General features: G+C 43.8%; 1 protein-coding gene across 4 annotated transcripts in view; it reads right to left on the bottom strand.

Annotated features, from left to right (window-relative positions):
- Positions 1-3902: 3902 nt before the first annotated feature.
- The window catches only part of CDH11 (cadherin 11), a 147291-nt gene continuing 133643 nt past the window's right edge, over positions 3903-17550 (bottom strand). For 3 of the 4 annotated variants that reach the window (XM_055305676.1, XM_055305677.1, XM_055305679.1), the window contains 2 exons: positions 7397-7648; positions 3903-5241 (listed from right to left, as the gene is read on the bottom strand). In XM_055305676.1, the coding sequence (XP_055161651.1) occupies positions 4745-5241; positions 7397-7648 (749 nt within the window). In that variant the 3' untranslated portion in view covers positions 3903-4744. Of the gene's footprint in view, positions 5242-7396; positions 7649-7688; positions 10390-17550 lie in introns of those variants that run through there. The other variant, XM_055305680.1, reaches the window with a different exon arrangement.

Below are 17550 nucleotides of genomic sequence, written 5' to 3' on the forward strand. Positions count from 1 at the left end.
CAGCTCTGCAATGAACGGCCAAACCCATGGGGGAGGGATGGGGGGAGTTTGCCTCCCATCTTAATTACCCGGTTTCGGCCTAGTCACTGATGATGAAGAATAACATCATTGTTGGCTCTTGAACCTGTTTAAAGGATAAGTCCCTGGACCCAGATGGAAGAAATGGGACCGATCCCATCCAGCTTTGACGACCGCTTCCCGCTGATGCTTGGGAGAGACGCTCAGCCTCCTCTTCACCATCTCCACCAGTATGGCACATCTTTTGCCTTCTAACAGGACTGAGATCAGCTTTCCACATCCCATCTGTGCTCTCCCACACAGCAGGAGCTCAAAAAAAGCCTCACTAATTGATGAAGAGAATTAGCGAATTAACTAATAGTCCCTTATTTTTCAAAGCATTTGACATACACGGATAAGGTTTCTGCTTACTGATTATCCTTATTAATAAAACTAAAGTCAGCATTACTCGTCAGCACCAGAGGGACTGACTTACTTCATGATAGAAACACTCCCCTCAGTTGACAGAGAACAGTGAACCCCAATTAGAAACATGGTCACTCTGGAGACTAAGTATCGTTGGATGACCTCCACTCTATGTGCCCACCCCACCTCTGTAGGGAGCTAGCAGAAAATCCCTGTCTCTGATAACCTACCTGACAGTAGCTCCATCTGTCACACGAGCACCTCCAATTTACAAGTCTAACAGAAACTTAATTCAGCTTTTTCCCCCACTTCTCCCTTGGGATTCATAACCACAGACACTGAGGTCACAAGTCAGTCCATTTTTCAGATAAAGAAGCTGAAAATCAGACTGGCATTCTCCAATCAGCCATCACATCTGGATAATCTACCTTATTGATGTGCCATCATCCACTCAAGAAATAATCCTCACATACTCGTTGTGTTTCAGGCACCATGCAAGGACCTAGGCTTATGGTAAACACGATCCCTGCCATCCTGAAGCTTGCACCCTGCTGTGGCAGCCAGACTCACCCCCACAGGAAAAGCCAGTAAGTAAAGTAAGTTCAAAGAGTTGCAGCGGATACAAAGGAAGCCAACAAAGCACGGCTGACTTTGGGTGGAAAGGGAGCCCGTTTAGTCTGTAGGAGGAACTGATGGGCGGCTAGTGTGGTTGGAGAACAGTGCACTGAAAAGAGAATGGGATAAGATAGTTTGCAGGGTCCTGGTCATGGAAAGCAACAAAGTAAGGGAATTGGAATTTGTTTAAAGACTTTGGGAAACCAGTGAAGGGGTTTGGTTATGGGGTCTTGTGATCTGAGTTGTGTGTTAATATCCTTCTGGCTGCTTTGTGAAGAAGTTGGAAGACAGAGAGAATGGCTAAGGGTTTGTCTCAGTCCTGGATCAGAGGTGAGGATGGCTGATGGCAGCCTCTCCTCCTTCCCATCTCCCATGTACTGAATTGTTTGAGGCCCTCATTATATCTTAACTTCCACAAAAACATTCTTGGAATGCCTGTAGGTGGAGATGTTCCTAATCTGTCCTCCAAACTGCCTACCTCGTAGATTTAGCCACTCTTGGGCTCAGAGATCCTGATTCACTTCCTACCTTCCACTCACCACCACCACTTCCTACCTTCCACTCACCACCAACTGCACCAGGAAGAGTCCTACAGAGGCTCTCAAAAGGAGGTGAAGGAGACTCACAATTAGCTAGGGACAACCAAAGATACTTGTGACCAGGTCCCACCTGCCATGCAGATGCCCAGTCTTACTCTGGGCACCATGAATCTGCATTTGTAGGTGGTTTCTCCCAGTGATGTAGATCATCTGCTCTCTTCTCCTCCCCACCATCCCCAGGAACACTGGCCTTTAAGATATAATTTAGCTGAACACAAGATCTGTCCAGAATGGCTGCACCTGACCTACCCTCCTCCATTCATGGTCAACATCTCACCATCTCCTGTTATGTCTCTTATATATTTTGTTCTCTCAATCTTGAGGGAGAGAAAGCGTCCTGATTCACTGTCTGGGAAGGTGAGTGGGCACAGAGGTTGTTGTTTTATAATTATAAGGCAACAGGAAAGACATTTTGGAACAGGATCGAGAAGACCAGAAGATGTCAAGGAAGGTAGCAAGATTCATTGTACATCCTGAAGTCACTGGCAGGGTCTACCAAATAAGATTTTGTTGAATGAATGAATGGTCGAATGAATGAATGAATGAATGAATGATGAATGCAGACAAAAGCCACTACTCAAGGGCAAGAAGAACAGAGCAGTGTTCCTTCTTTCACTGAATCGGTGTCATAAAGCAGTAATTACTCCATATCGAAATAAGGGAGAACCATTTAAGTGAAGATTGCTTTTAAGGCAATATGTTCCAAATGAAAGAGGACTCCACTAGTTGGGAAAGACATTTTATTTCCAAGCTTCTAAGAGGGTTCTACAAACAATAGAGGCTTAAAGTAAAAAAAGAGAAGATTAAGAAAAAAGAAAAACAAGTATTTTAACTATTGAAAATTAGACAGCTTTTTTTTTAAAAAAAAAAAACTTAAACATAAAAAATGTAAAAATGTAGTTGTCAAATCTAATCTAAATACATTCCTAGACAAAAAGGATCATCCATGGTGATGGGGTTACTTACAGCTGTATTCTTGTTTAAGTGCTATTCATCTTCCTTTTGAATTATTTCTTTATTTCAAATTCAATTGGAGATCTGTGCAAATCTAGCAAAATATTCTTTGGATTACAAAAACTACATAAAAAATGAACAAAACCTGCAATTATGGAAGTATTGAGAATGTGCAATCCTTCATTGCAATGAAAGATTCCAAAGTGACATTGTCCACAGAATTTATTCCACTGAAGGGTTCAGACAATTTGATTTTAATGCAAAGGAAAATGAAAGTGAGCACTTCATGAAAACATTTCTCTTCTTATGCATTTGGACTGACTCATAAAAATAGAATGTAGCAGGATATCAAGAAATGCTCGAAACAAACTTTCACAATAAAGTAAAAAAAAAAAAAAAGGAAAAAAGAAAAGACAATCTAAAAATTGTCTGCAATCCAGGAGAAAGCCTGTGCCTTGTGTCTGGGGGGAAAGAGGGAAAACACGTGTAGCATGACTCCGTGTGCCATGTGATCTTTCCCCGAGTATTGCTACATTTTGACGTTTGGCCCAACTGCACAGGTGAGATGTCCTTCGCCGAAGTCCCAGTCCCCAGGCAGCCAGGTGGGTCTTCCAGGGGCAGGAGGCTTCGGCCCTCAGAATCCACCATGGTCCCTGCGCTCATTCTGAGCTTATTGCCCAAAGGGTATTTTAAAATAAAGGTCTGGAAATGAATTGCTCTCTCTTTCATCAAAATTTGAAATGCCACATTATTTTACGAGGAGTTACATTCACAGGAGGAACAAATAAGTGATTTCAAGAGTCAAAGTTGTTACGATATCCTGGCAAAATCAAAGTCACGGGAAATAGAGTAACACCGGATGTTTGATAATGACACATGGCAAATTTATACTTTTGACTCTTCAGCCCCCTCACCCCCTCAGTGCTCAGCATGGGGCATATAACACACATCCATGGACCCTCATGGATCCATCCCTCATAGACACCGAATTGCTAATATGCAAGATAAATGCCCATCATATAACAAGCACTGCAGACTCGGAGACTGACCTAGATCGTTAGCATCCTTCGTTTTCAAAAGATGTATGCAAAGGGAAGCCAGGAAGCTGACACTGAGAAAGGCCGAGAGAGCTTTACACGGTGTTGCAGACTCGCGTCCGGAGAAAACAGATTTGATTTTAAATAAACAATAAAAGCAGCAGACTACAGCAGCTCACGAAAAGGGGTATGAAAAGATCACAATGATCTTAAATTAGACATATAAATGGGTCATCAGAAACACGTTTTTCAATGTTAAGAATGAAACCCAGGATTAAAAAAGAATCTGTTTTTATTTCAAAGGTTGCTTCTTATATTGAAGCTCATATTAAAGCAACAGTACAATGTTCATAAAATATAAGTGTGATGCCGTAACATTTCTTACATGTCAGAATACTGATATTTGTATGTATACTAAAATAAGAACTTTAAAATTGTACAAATAGATACATTAAAAATGGCATAGAAATAGGGAGCCTCTCACTGAAACAAGACAGTTATATCTGGCACGTATTAGTTTAAGATGAAAGTAGAAGCAAAAAGATTTACAAGAATCAGCAGTAACAAGATTGATGCTCAAGAGACATAATTGTACATTGTATTGTACATACATTGTATGGGTTTAAGCTGGCTGAATATTATATATTTCAAGTTTAAAAATGCACTACATATAGAGTGTCCGTAGTTTAAGGCGAAATTACAGCTCAGAACTGTTGTCCTTTCTAATTTTGTGGAAGCTTCTTTGACAAATAAAATAAAAAAAAAAAAAAGAAGAAGAAGAAAGAAAGACTTAGATGTTCGTAACACACAAACAATTTCCCTTCATTGTAAGTTCACCGTTAGACTTCTCCTTCACTTAAATATTTTGTACGCCAAGTGGTTTTTCTCTAGGGAAGTTGATAAACAACTTCAATATTTGCCTTTTTGCGAGAAAAGGTACTTCACAGTATTTACCACTTTGATGTCCTTGCAGTTTTATTAAATGTATCCTCTCTGTAAAACTTTGCTTGTTTTAAATGAGCCTTTCCTTGTTTTAAAAAAATACCTGTTTACATATCTTCTAGATTCTTCAGAACGCCAGACACAGTTCTTAAGGCCAAATTTGTATCGTTATTGTTAAGAGTCGTCATCAAAAGTGTCTTTGGAACCGTACAAGTCTGCTAGTTTCTTAAAACGAGGTCCCCAGTTCTGTAGGTAGTCATAGTCCAAGTCCGAATCTGTGGTGGCCGACTCTAGGGAGCTCAGGGACCCGGCCACCGAGCCCCTGCCTTCGTAACCGTAGATTTGGATTGAATCATAAGGAGGGGCAGTGGGGTCATTATCCGCCTCCTGTATTCTCGTATTGATGAAGTCATCGACGTCCACGCTGTTGGGTGCCGGCCGGAGCCCGGGTCTAGGCATGTACTGATACTCGGGTTTTATGTCTTTGCGAGGGATGAAGCCATTGATCCCGTCTGGATTCTGGAGGGTGGCAATATCAAAGGCTTCTGTGTCTTCCTCCCCACCCCCTTCGTCGTCGTACGTGATGATGTTCTCACGGACGTCTTCCTCCTCAAAGACGATGAGTGGTTCTTTCTTTTGCCTTCTCAGGGTCACAAACAGCACTACGATCACTACAAGGAAAGCACAGGAAAGTGAGCACAGATCAGGTGTCCCTGGAGTCCGTGCCCCCACCCCCCAACCTCGAGCCCTGCTCACCGTAGGGTGTGGGGGCCTACGCTCAGAATAGGAACCAGTCTATCACTCTAGGAAACCAGAGCTTCACCTGGAGTCCCCCAAAGATGCGCAAAACCACCCTCCACCTGGCTCTTCCTCCGCCAAGCGCTGCCAGGAAAATAGGATTCCAAACCAACTGGCAGCTGGAACTATTCTGAGCTCTTTACGAGTCCGACACTATTTGGAAGTCATCTTCCTGAGAATTAGGAAGATTCTAAATCGACTGGTCTACAGCCTCTTAAAAATGGCTTATGTTGGTTTCTTTTTCCAAAAGGGGACAGCTGTGTCACCAAAGCTGATGAATAAGGACAGAGACCTGCGGTCCTACCTTTCTATAGGGGTGAGGCTCGGTCCTGCCCAGAGGGCCGGGGTCAGAGCAGGGGGGTGATGAACAGTGATCCTACTGGACCTTCCTAAGAAACTTACCGTAAGAACCACTGGGGAGGGGGGGTGCTTATAATGACCCCCAGGAGACAAATGTCCTCTATTTATTCAAACACAGGAAGGTAGCATCGGCTGTACCCCAGGGAAAGCAGCTGTGTCCTCCCTGAGAGGCAACTCCCCTATGCTCAGGAACCTAGGGTGGGTGGGCAGCACTGCCTAACAGGAAACTGAGACACAGCTCAATTCTTCGTCCTCCACCTCCTCACAAGAGGCTTCTACAATATTCCATGAGAACGGCCTCCACACATGCAGCTCCGCCAAAAAAAAGGTTTGTGCCTGAATCTGGCAAGAGGCTGAGAGCCCCTCCAGGGCCACCATCACTGGGACATACAAGGAGGGGGGAGTCCTTGATCCCCCAAGGCTGGATGCAGCACCCGGTACCCAATTCTCAGGAACTCTTTGGGGACCTGAACTCACCGACTCTTCCCTACGCAGCTGGGCCCCCTCAACTCATTCAACGGAGAACCAAACACCACGGGCCAAGCATGAATTCCGTGTCAGAAACCCCTGGGTGTGCAAGCTGATTCTCCTGCTGCCTGACTTCTCTTCCCAAAGCCCGCGGAGGTCAACCGAGGGCACCGCTGTTCTTACCAGAGGAGATCAGGGCGCCAGTGGGGCACCAACCCAGCCTGCAGGGCGGGAGAAGGCCCCTGGGTCCGGAGGGGCGGAGGCTCGGCCCGATGCTACGATGCGCTTGGCCAGGCCCTGAGGCCTTCCTGTGAGGTCTCTGGCCTCGAGATTAGTCTTTCCAGCTCTCGCCCTTCTCCTTCCTCCACTAAGGCAACCGTGGCTCGAACCCCAGGCCTCTGCCCACTGACCTCTCCTGCATGACCTCAGGGGCGCCCTCCGCACCCCGCTGCCGCCCTGCAGCCCTGCCATCCTGCAACTGCCCCTCGGAACCTGGCCTGACCCTGGAGAGTGCACAACCTCGACCCCGCCCCCACGCCCCGCGGCCCGCCGCCCCCCCCCCCCCCCCGCCTTTTCTCCGGTCCTGGCCTCGGCCCGCGGCCCACCCTGGAGGCCGCCTGCACCCCGGGGAGCCCCTCCCCCATCGCCTCGGGTCGTGGCCTCCGCCGGTGGCCCACCCTGGAGGCTGCCTGCACCTGCGGGGAGCCACCCCCATTGCCCCGGGTCCTGGTCTACGCCCGCAGCCCACCCTGGAGCCCTCCCCCTCCCGCCCTCGTTGGCTCAGGTCCTGGCCTCCACCCGTGGCCCACCCTGGGAGCCCTCCCGGCCACCCCCGTCGACTCAGGTCCTGGCCTCCGCCGGAAACCCACCCTGGAGGCCGCCTGCACCTCAGGGAGCCCTCCCGGCCTGCCACCCCCCCCCGTCGTCTGGGGTCCTGGCTTCCCCCCCGCAGACCACCCTGGAGGCCGCCTGCACCCCGGGGAGCCCTCCCCCTCCCGCCCTCGTCGGCTCAGGTCCTGGCCTCCACCCGAGGCCCACCTGGAGGCCGCCTGCACCCCGGGGAGCCCTCCCCCTCCCGCCCTCGTCGGCTCAGGTCCCGGCCTCCACCCGAGGCCCACCTGGAGGCCGCCTGCACCCCGTGAGCCCTCCCGCACCCCCTCCCGTCGGGCCCCCGCCCCCGCGGCCCGCGGCCGCCCTTACCCAGCAGGATGACGATGCAGGCGAGGATGGCGATGAGCGCGCCGGTGCTGAGGCCGGCGTTCAGCACGTAGGCCTCGGCGTTGCAGGAGAGCAGCGCCCCGTGCACGTCGCACCCGCACACTTTGATGGTCAGGGTGTTGGTGCTGCTCATGGGCGGGATCCCGCCGTCGCTGATGACCACGGGCAGCAGGTACAGGTCCTGCTTCTGGCGGCTGAAGCCCCCGCGCCGGGCGTACACGCCTGCGGTGCTGTCTGCGGGGAGAGCACAGGGGCTCGCGGCCGGCGCGCACCGGCTCCGCACCCCCCCCCCGGGTCTCCACCGCGTGGGGCCCGACCTGGCACCGGGCCGCGCCTTACTCCGTGGATCCGAATGCCCACACGGATGCGGCCTTGGGCGCCCCGGCCTCAGAGCAGCGCAGGGTGGGCCTGGGCCGCGGGCGCCCCGAGAGCACAGACAGACCGACTCCGCACGCGGGGGTCACAGGACACACAGAAAACCCTTCTTCTTCACGTTTGCACGTTCCTGCTCGATGGCCAGCCTTTGGCCAATTGCTGTGCCCGTGTGCGTAAGAGATCTCCAGCCCACACACAGACCTCGCCCAAACCGTAAACCCACTTGTGAGCCCTAAAGGAAAATATTATCTTTGAGGACAAAATATTTTATGAACCCAGCAGCAGCTGTATAGTTTCTTTTTTGTTATGTTTAAAATCCAATTTTAAGGGATCCCTGGGTGGCGCAGGGGTTTAGCGCCTGCCTTTGGCCCAGGGCGCCATCCTGGAGACCAGGGATGGAATCCCACGTCGGGCTCCCTACATGGAGCCTGCCCCTCCCTCTGCCTGTGTCTCTGCCTCTCTCTCTCTCTCTCTCTGTGACTATCATGAATAAATAAATAAATTAATTAATTAATTAACTAAAAAAAAAATCCAATTTTAAGGTGTATAGTTTCTTTGAAATCTAGGCACCATCCACCACCTCATTAAATATGTGGTACCTCCTGCTCAAAATAATCCCGAGGTCTCTCTGTTGTCCACACAGCACAGCCCCCTCTACAGAGCAAACCACGAGATTTTCCCCTTATGATTCTACTCCACTTCCAGGGTCTCATCCCACCCATCCCAGTGGCCCAGGACAGCCGGACACGCAGGCGGCCTTCTGTTTCCGCAGCACACCCAGCTTCCCACCTGCCCCTTAGCCACTGTCCGGCTTCCCTGGAAGCTGTTCCTGTAGCGCGACAGCTAGACTCCTCAAGCCTCAAAACTGGACTGAAAAGTCATCGCGTCAGGGAGGCCTCTCCTGTCATCTCCTTCGTGGCCCACAGCACCCTGTGTTCTTACAGAAACCCATACCGCACCGGTGTGCCACTGTTGGTGGGCTTAACCGCTTCGACCTCACCTGGACTGTGAACTTCAAACACTAGGGAACTTCATCCGATTCACCTCAGTCTCTCCAGTGTTGGACACGCAAGAGACATTCAGTAAGTATTTTCTGAACACATGGCACGACTGTGTTCTGAGAGAAGTTAAAGCAAAATTCCAGATGTTGGCTTCCATATATTGATTTTTTTTTAGAGATTTTATTTATTTATTCATGAGAGACACACACACAGAGAGAGAGAGAGAGACAGAGACAGAGACAGAGACAGAGACGCAGGCAGAGGGAGAAGCAGGCTCCATGCAGAGAACCAGACATGGGACTCAATCCCAGGACTCCAGGATCAGGCCCTGGGCCGAAGGCGGCACTAAATCGCTGAACCCACCAGGTGTCCCAAGCTTCCATATATTTCACAATCTTTTGTGACCTAAGCCCCCAGCTACTTCCTCATCATATTTTTTTTTTTGCAGATCTGTACCAACCCAACGATACCTTTTTTTTTTTTTCTTCAGGTTGTATGCTCTGGGGGAAACACGGGTAACCACAAAAGAGGTGAGATTTTTAGTGTGTTCGATCAAATTACATAGTACACACAGTGCACACGCACACCTTCAGTGTGGCCTGCCTCTGCCTGTGAGTTCAGAAGCAGTAACTTGCAGCGATATGAGTGTTATAACAACATCATCACCCAATAGCCGGCAGGTTTTAGGTGGACGGACAGTACCGTGAATTAGTTCTTGTCATAGGAAGAAATATCTTAGAATCTCAAAATTAAATTGATATCTTCTAGATGAAAGGAAATGTAGTAGTACATTTTATATGAGATGAAATATATTAGATATAAAAGGTAGATTGAATCTGATTTAGGGGTGAGAAGATATTCTGAGGACTGCAGAAGGCAAGGGGTGTGAATGCCCTGATTTTTGATAAAGCTGCATGAGGACAGATTCTCTGCCCGTCGTTGCCAACATCTCAAACAAAACAAGGCAGAAGACTTAGCCCCCATTTCTGTATTTTTTGAATTGCATAACTGGCATATATTGTCCTTATCACTGGGAAAAAAATTATATGTACTATAGAGAACCATGAAAAAATAGAGTATGTTGGCCAAATAGACTATTAACTGAAAATTCAGTTTCCTGACTGTTCGCTCCTGTTGAGCTTATACCATTGTTCTATGCCTAAGGATCACAAAAAATTTACATGTCTAAAACAAATTCTTTCAAAATATGCGATTTTTCCCTTCTCATGCATTGGAGTTCAAATAAGACTTTGACAAATGAAAAGTGACACTATCTACCCCATTTTAATGATATGAATTATCACTAATGCCACTATGAATAAAAGTGAAAATTAAAAATCAAAGAAGAAAAGGGAATTAATTAAATAGCTTGGCCAAATACACTTCTCCGATCTGGGCGACAGCCCCAACAGATCATTTATTTAGTTTGTCTACTGGGTCACACCCTGTCAGCCAGGGTGTTGTTTGGAGGGGATGTAAACTGAGTGTTTTGCTTTTGTACACCTGCAGAAGGCACAATTTAAAATCTAGTCTTCAACGTGTCATCCACGAAAAACTTAGCCTCCAGGTCACAGCATGCCAGCCTCCACATGACAGTACCTGAAAATCGAACGCGAAAGGGAAACTCGGATCTGGGCAGGACGCGAGCAGTGAATGCAGCACGTCTGGTGAATTCTGAACACGCGAGTCCCCTCAGACACGCGCCAACTATTCTATAGAAGCTCGTCTAGGTACCCGGATGACCGAATCACTTGAGCCTCTGAGCGACAGACCTGTAGAATCTTGAGAACTTTAAAAAAGCAAGTTCTTTTATCCAAACATGTTTCACATATGGGTTTTAAGGTTAGTTTAACAGGTGGGAAAGAGGTGGACTGGGCGTCTCTCCTTGGACATACGCCCATCAACATGCCTTAGAAGGCCTCATCTGTCCTGTAGGGCCTCACTTGGTCATCCTTGAAATGAGGACACCGGGTGATATCAAGCGTGCCTCGCAGGTACCAAATACTGTGCTCAAGGTCACACAGGTTATCACAGGGCTCAAGGAATCCTTCTACCAGAACGCTTAACACCCAGGACTGCCATCCTCCAGGGCTGGTGAACTAGAGGACGGTAGACTGGCACGAGGCATTAGAAACGTGACTAACCAGCCTGGCATGGCCCTAAGGTGGTTGATGTCATTTAAATGAATTAAAGAGTTCCCCCCTCTAAATCCAAGTGGCTCCAGAACAACGGGAGAGTAAGCCTTTTTTTTTTTTTTTTTTTTTTTTTTTTTTTTTTTTTGTGGGGATAGCCATTTTAGAGGGGTCGGTGCTGTGTCCTGTGATGGCCTTTCTTGTGGTCCCTTGTGATCACTGATCTTCTAGTAACACAGATAGAGCCACCACTGTAGGCAGGAACTTCATAAAACAACACCTCTAGATAAACAAAATGAAAAAGAAACAAACTAGCCATAGCACTAAAAATCACTATTCTGGAAATCAATTCTGCATCCTAAGTTTGACTACAGATTTTTTTTTCTTTCATTCAAATTAGCAATCACTGTTCATCTATGTTTAAGAGGGCCCCCTTATTTTGGACACACATATCCTAAGGTTTATGGGTGGCCTGTGGATAAAAGAGCTTCTCCTGAGGCCACATTTTCAGGCAAGTGTCAGACTTGCCCCATGGTTCATAACATGAGGCAGAACAAGGCAAATGTTATCAATGTTTAAATTTCCATCAAGAGATTTCTCAGATCCTCCTCCTTTATGAAGTATCCAAAGAGCAAATCTCTCAATATTTGGGGTCAAACAAGCTTGGGTTTGAATCTTGAATCATCTACATATTAATCGCCTGACTTTAGTCATATTAAGTAAATGTCCTGTTTCTATCTTCTCACCCAGGAAACTAATACTTTTAAATGTTAAAATGATTCCATTCATAAAGGTACTTAGCGCAGCGACAGACTGTTGGAGATGCTCAGTAAATATTAATTCTTTCCTGGAAGCGATCCTCTCTCAGCAATAAACTAACGAGGAAGAGGAACTTATTGGCAGAGAGAGGAAAGTGAATTCCTGGAAATGTCATAGCAGCTTGGAATGCAACTGCCTCCGCAGAAGGGCTCATCATCCAGAGGTAAGAACAGAGTTCATGCTCTTCAGTCCTGGGCAACATATTTCCCGTGGTAAGAAATGTTTTTCAAGCACCTTGCTTTTTCTTACCGACAGCCAGTGTTCTCATCCCTGGCCACAGACACCTCACTGGTTTCATTTTCCCTCTAGTCCAGCAAAACCTTGCAAATGGGGTCATTAATTACTAGAATATGTCATGCACAAATTGTAGTGTTTCTATTAATGGAAAATAAATTCAGATTTCAAAATTTTATGTCTACATCCTGGACTCCTAATTACATGCTGTTTTTACCTGCACACTTTGTCATTACACTAACACAATGTAAAGGTACCTGATAATGATGGTCTCCATGGTACCCGTTTGGGGATGCAAACATAAGGGTTATGATGATGATGTAGCCCATCGGAGGGATACATACAACTGACATGAAAGGGGAAATTATGATGGGGAATCAGCCCTCGATAGATAGACTACGCTGGATGCAATCTTGTATCAGCCAAAAAAAAAAAAAAAACCACCGGGAACATGTTTTTGTTTTGTTTTCTGTCGGATACAAGATTTTGCAAAATGGGCAGCATATGGGCATAGACCCTGCATATAAAAAAATCCGAAAAAGAGAAACCACTGCAGCAAAGGATTTGCATGTTGTGGTCTCCCCATGACGTTAGGAGGAAGGCTTGACCTAAGGTGAAGGAATGAGTCAGCTCAGTAGCGTCCTCGAAGCTCTTAAGATGGCCTTTGGTTGGCTACTCTGTTTCCTCTGTCCTGTCATTGTTCAATCTGATCAGATGAGGTCCCCTCTCTAGAGACTCTTAGAGAGCTGACGCCGAGCCTTGCTCCTGTTTTGTTCACTTCCGACCCAAATCTACGTGCTCTATCCTTACTGCACAAACCTGAGATGAAGTAGGTCAATCTACCACTTTAGAAGCTCCCACGCACTTGAAGACAGTTATACAGTCAGTTGCTAGAAGAATAATCATTATTTGATTACTTTCCTCTGAGCCCTACCACATATTTCCCTAGAAATGTGGCAATAGCTCTATCAGGATCATGGAAAAAAAAACGTATGTATGTATATATACAGATATATACATCTACATACTATACATATATATATATATATATATGAATATAGTATGTGTCTCAGAAGTCTTAATGGAGTTTTAAGCTTTAATACTTTTATAAGTATATATGCTACGCAATTGCAAAAGACATCATTGGAATGTTTAATTACTTAGATTTAATTTTTTTAATCTTAATTTTTTTTTAAGTGAATTACACCACTGTGGGACTTGAACTCATGATCCCAAGGTCGCAAGTCACATGCTCTAACAAGTGAGCCAGTCAGGTGCCCCTAGTTATTTAGATTTTAAATACTCATTTAGATATGTGATTATTCAAAACTTAATTGAAGCTTTTGATGCCATATTTGCCATCCTCAACTGAGGAACTGAAATAATAGAAATTTCAAATAAAACTTGTAAAGTTTGTATTTTTTATATTTTGGATATTACTTCTGCTCATAGATGACCTTAATAGCTTATGTATACATATTAATGAAGAAAATTGTCTGACCCAAGACTCTGATGGCTATAATGTCTTCCAACTGAGTTAAGGAGTTGTACGCCAAGAGGAGATCATCACGATCTTTTAATTAACACCTTTGATACTGAGGGATCAGCAAAACATGAATTACAATACATAACATTGCAGGAATAACTTTATATGCATGTGTGCATGAGACATCTAAGTGTGCACTGTTGGTTGGTATTAATAGACTTTTCTTTATTGTATTTACCACTTCCCTTAAAATTAACTCTTCCGCCATTGTTGTACCAGGAAAATTCTCTCCTCCGTGATAGGGAGGGAAAAATAAACGTACTGCCTAAGTATTTCTTGTTTTAAGACAAGGACAACTACCAAGGAATTCAGTGAGATATAAACATTTAGGGTCTTTAAGTGAGTTGAGAAATCCCAGGAGTTAGTTAAATCAGTGACCAAAGGAAATCTTGAAAGACTAATGTGTCTGTTCCACCAAAATGACCTTTTTGTTGTTGTTGTTGGGCTGGGGAGGGAGTGAGTTCCCAGATAAGCCATGTTGTAATGGACAAACTGCCACAGTGAAATTCAGGCAGGAAAGGAACATAATTATTTACACAGAGAAAATGGCAGTGCATTAAAAGACATCTGCCATTTTGATCTGCCAAGAGAGCATCTTCCATATTGAAGCAATTAAGAGGGAAAAAAAATTCCATAGAAATCTATTTGGCTATCTTTAAATAACAAAAGTAAAAAACCAGAAGCATATTTTGATGCTATCTGATACTGCTCATTAAAAAAAAAAAAATGTTCTAAGCTTAGGGGGTAAAAAAAAAAGGTGAGGTGGGAGAGAAAAAAAGATGTTTGCTAATTGGTCTAATCTGGGTGAATCTGTCGTGACTATCCTGATTTATTCAGCCAAACCTGCATTTCATGCACATTTTTTGTTGTTTTGGTTTGATTTTTGCATTTTTTAGTAGTTCAAACTAAACTCTGAATGCATCAGGTATCAGAGCTCATTTGATCTTCAACTTGGCCCACCTTAGATAATACACTTGCCAAATTTCAAGGTCATCTCTGCCTGGATCCAAACCCTAGATGTCCTATTTAACTTTGTGGAATAATAGATAATGAATGGAAAGAAGAGGTGGGTTATGTGCTACTGACTCCTCAGAACATTCCAACATTATAAGGTGGGTGTTTTTTTCAGCCTGAAGCTTATATCATAACATAATCATTTCCCCCTAACCATAGTGGATCCCTGAAATTTCTGAGACACATCACATTTCCCCCCCCCCCCCCAGACATTCTTTCATTTTAATCCTTGCATTTGGTCTGTAAGTGCTGGGACATTGCCCCCACTGAGCTCATGTTCTAATGGGAGACAGACAGGGAAATGAGTATTTAAAATGCAAGAAAGGGAAAAATATGAAAAACTATGGCAGTGTCCCTTCCTCATAGGATGGAGCACTCAAGACGGGACGAGGATAGCCTGCAAAGCTTTGCTTCAGTGACTTCATTTATGGGGAGACCTGAAAGAGGAGAAATAGGCAGGAGGAGTCCATTCCTGGCAGAGCAAAGTATATCAGAACAGCTCATTTTCCCATGATTATGGAAGATAGAAAGAAGAGACTGTAATCAGGGAACTATGAAATTACCTAGTTTTTGATGGAAGTCACGCTGACACAAGATACAGAAGAAACATCAAAGGTGAAGAATGTCAAATGAAATAGGGAAGCTGCTGCCCAATGTTGAAAGGGCTGCTCTTTCAATTTGTTGACTTAAAATCCTAAGAGTATTTTTGCTGGTGTTAAAATAGGGGCTTATTGCAAGCTCCTAAAACTGCCCTCTCTTGCTCAAATGACTGAGCAGTGTTTCAATAGCTAAATAACCCCATGATCTGATTTGCCTCCAACTTTCTTATTGGAGAGCAAGCAACTCTGGGATTCTGGGAACCTGGGATGCGTTCCACTGTGCCTAGCTTCCGTTGTTTCAGTGCCTTCCTCTCAAAACAGCAGCTCAGTCTATGAGTTAGGACTGATGTAATAATTGGCAATTAAAAAAAATAAATGAAGCAGTAAGAGGATTAATTATGTGTCAAATATTTATGTTAAGATTGTTCCCCTTCTAGCGATAAAGAGTAAAACCAATCATTTAATCGCTAACCCTTGCTCTTCCGCTATATTTTATCAAATGATCACTGTTTGGAAGAAGAGGTTTGGAAATTAAAAATATGAGGTTCAATATTAGGATATTTCAATTTAATTACTTTAACAAATCATTAGGTTAAAGGACAAAATCATACTCTCCTCTGGTAAGAATTCAAAAATTGTGATAAAAACTGAACATCTATTTTTTTTTTTAAAGTTCCATGCCTGGCCTGGAGCCCAACGTGGGACTTGAACTCATGACCCTAAGATCAAGACCTTAGTGAGATCAAGAGTTGGATGCTTAACCGACTGAGCCACCTAGGTGCCCCTGAACATTTCTTTTTAAAAAAAAAATAAAATAATGATGGAAAGGAAATCTCCTAAAATACATACCCCACAACACAGATCTTAGTTTGAATATCACTACCAATATTATGCTTAAGGGTGAAACTTTAGAAACTCTTGACTAACACGTAAAACAAGAATGGCTGTTATTATTGCTGTTATTTAACAATCTATAAGTGCAAATATATACAAATAGACAGCATAAAAAAAACCCATCAAATGTTAAAAAAAAAAAGACAAAGCAAAATATTATTTAATTTTTATGTGGTTGTCTCCTTAGAAAAATCCAGAAAAATTAGCTGGGGTGTTATATCACTTTAGAACAATGTACAATAATAAACAAATTAATTTAAAAAGCTATAGTTTATACTAAAAATGTTCACTTAGGAAATATAATTTAAAAATCCACTTCACAACAGCATCCAAAATATAAGGTAGTTAGCCATCAGCTTAATAAGAAATACATAGAAGACAATTACAAAACCTTCCTGATGGCAATAAAAAGAGAACTGATTCAGTGGAAAGTCAGATCACACTTCTGGATGGAGAGAATATTTAAAAAAATTTTGTTCTTAAACTATAAGGTGGGTATTCTTAAATTATAAGCCATAAATTTGAGATAAACTCAATAAATTCACAAAGATACTTATTAAGCACTTGAAAAATAATTCTAAAAATGATCTGCAGGAACAAAGAAGCCAAAGTCTGAGAGTAATAAGAGTAATAAAATGAAAATAATGTAGAGAAAGCATCTGTCAGATTTTAACATATATGCATATGAAATATTAAGGAAAATTATAATACCAGAGCAAATAGAATGGTAGAATTGAAGATCCAAAAAATCTCGTACAGTTGACTCTTGAACAATATGGGCACTGGGGTACCAGCCCCCCATGCTGTCTAAAATCTGCTTATAACTTTTGACATTTCCAAAACTTAACTAATAGCCTGCTGTTGACCAGAAGCCTCACTGGTAACATGAACAGCTGATTAACACATTTTTTGTATGTTACATGTTATGTACCGTATTTCTACAATAAAGTAAGGTGGAGAAAAGAAAATATTATTACAAAAATCCTCAGGAAGAGAAAATATGTTTATAGTATGGTACTGGTTTTATCTAAAAAAAAAAAAAATTCCATGTGTAAGGGGACCTATGCCATTCAAAAATCTGCTTTGTTCAAGGGCCAACTGTACCATGTAATATAGATAACAATAAAGATAGTGCTGTGAAGCAGGTGGGAATGACCAATTATTTCTTAAATGATATTTAGGTAATGGCCAACAAATGGGAGCTACACAATTATTTCACATGGACAAATGGTTGAAACGGAACACAGGATGTGTAAGAAAGAAAAAAAAAGGTGAATATTGACATCAATTTTGGATGAGGAAAGCTTTGCTAAAGATAATATTAAACAGAGAAAAACTGGTACTCAAAGTACAAGGTCTATAATTATGAACACAGCACAATTAGAAGCGAAAGGGCATTGCACCCCTGAGAAATTCTATGTAGTAGGCATGACAGGTCCAAGGTTAATAACATCCAAAGATGGAGAGACTTTACAAGTCAATTGCAAATTGATGAATATACAATTTAAAAAATGGACAAAGA

This window comes from Nyctereutes procyonoides, unplaced genomic scaffold, assembly GCF_905146905.1.
Source record: "Nyctereutes procyonoides isolate TBG_1078 unplaced genomic scaffold, NYPRO_anot_genome, whole genome shotgun sequence".
Lineage (NCBI taxonomy): Eukaryota > Metazoa > Chordata > Mammalia > Carnivora > Canidae > Nyctereutes > Nyctereutes procyonoides.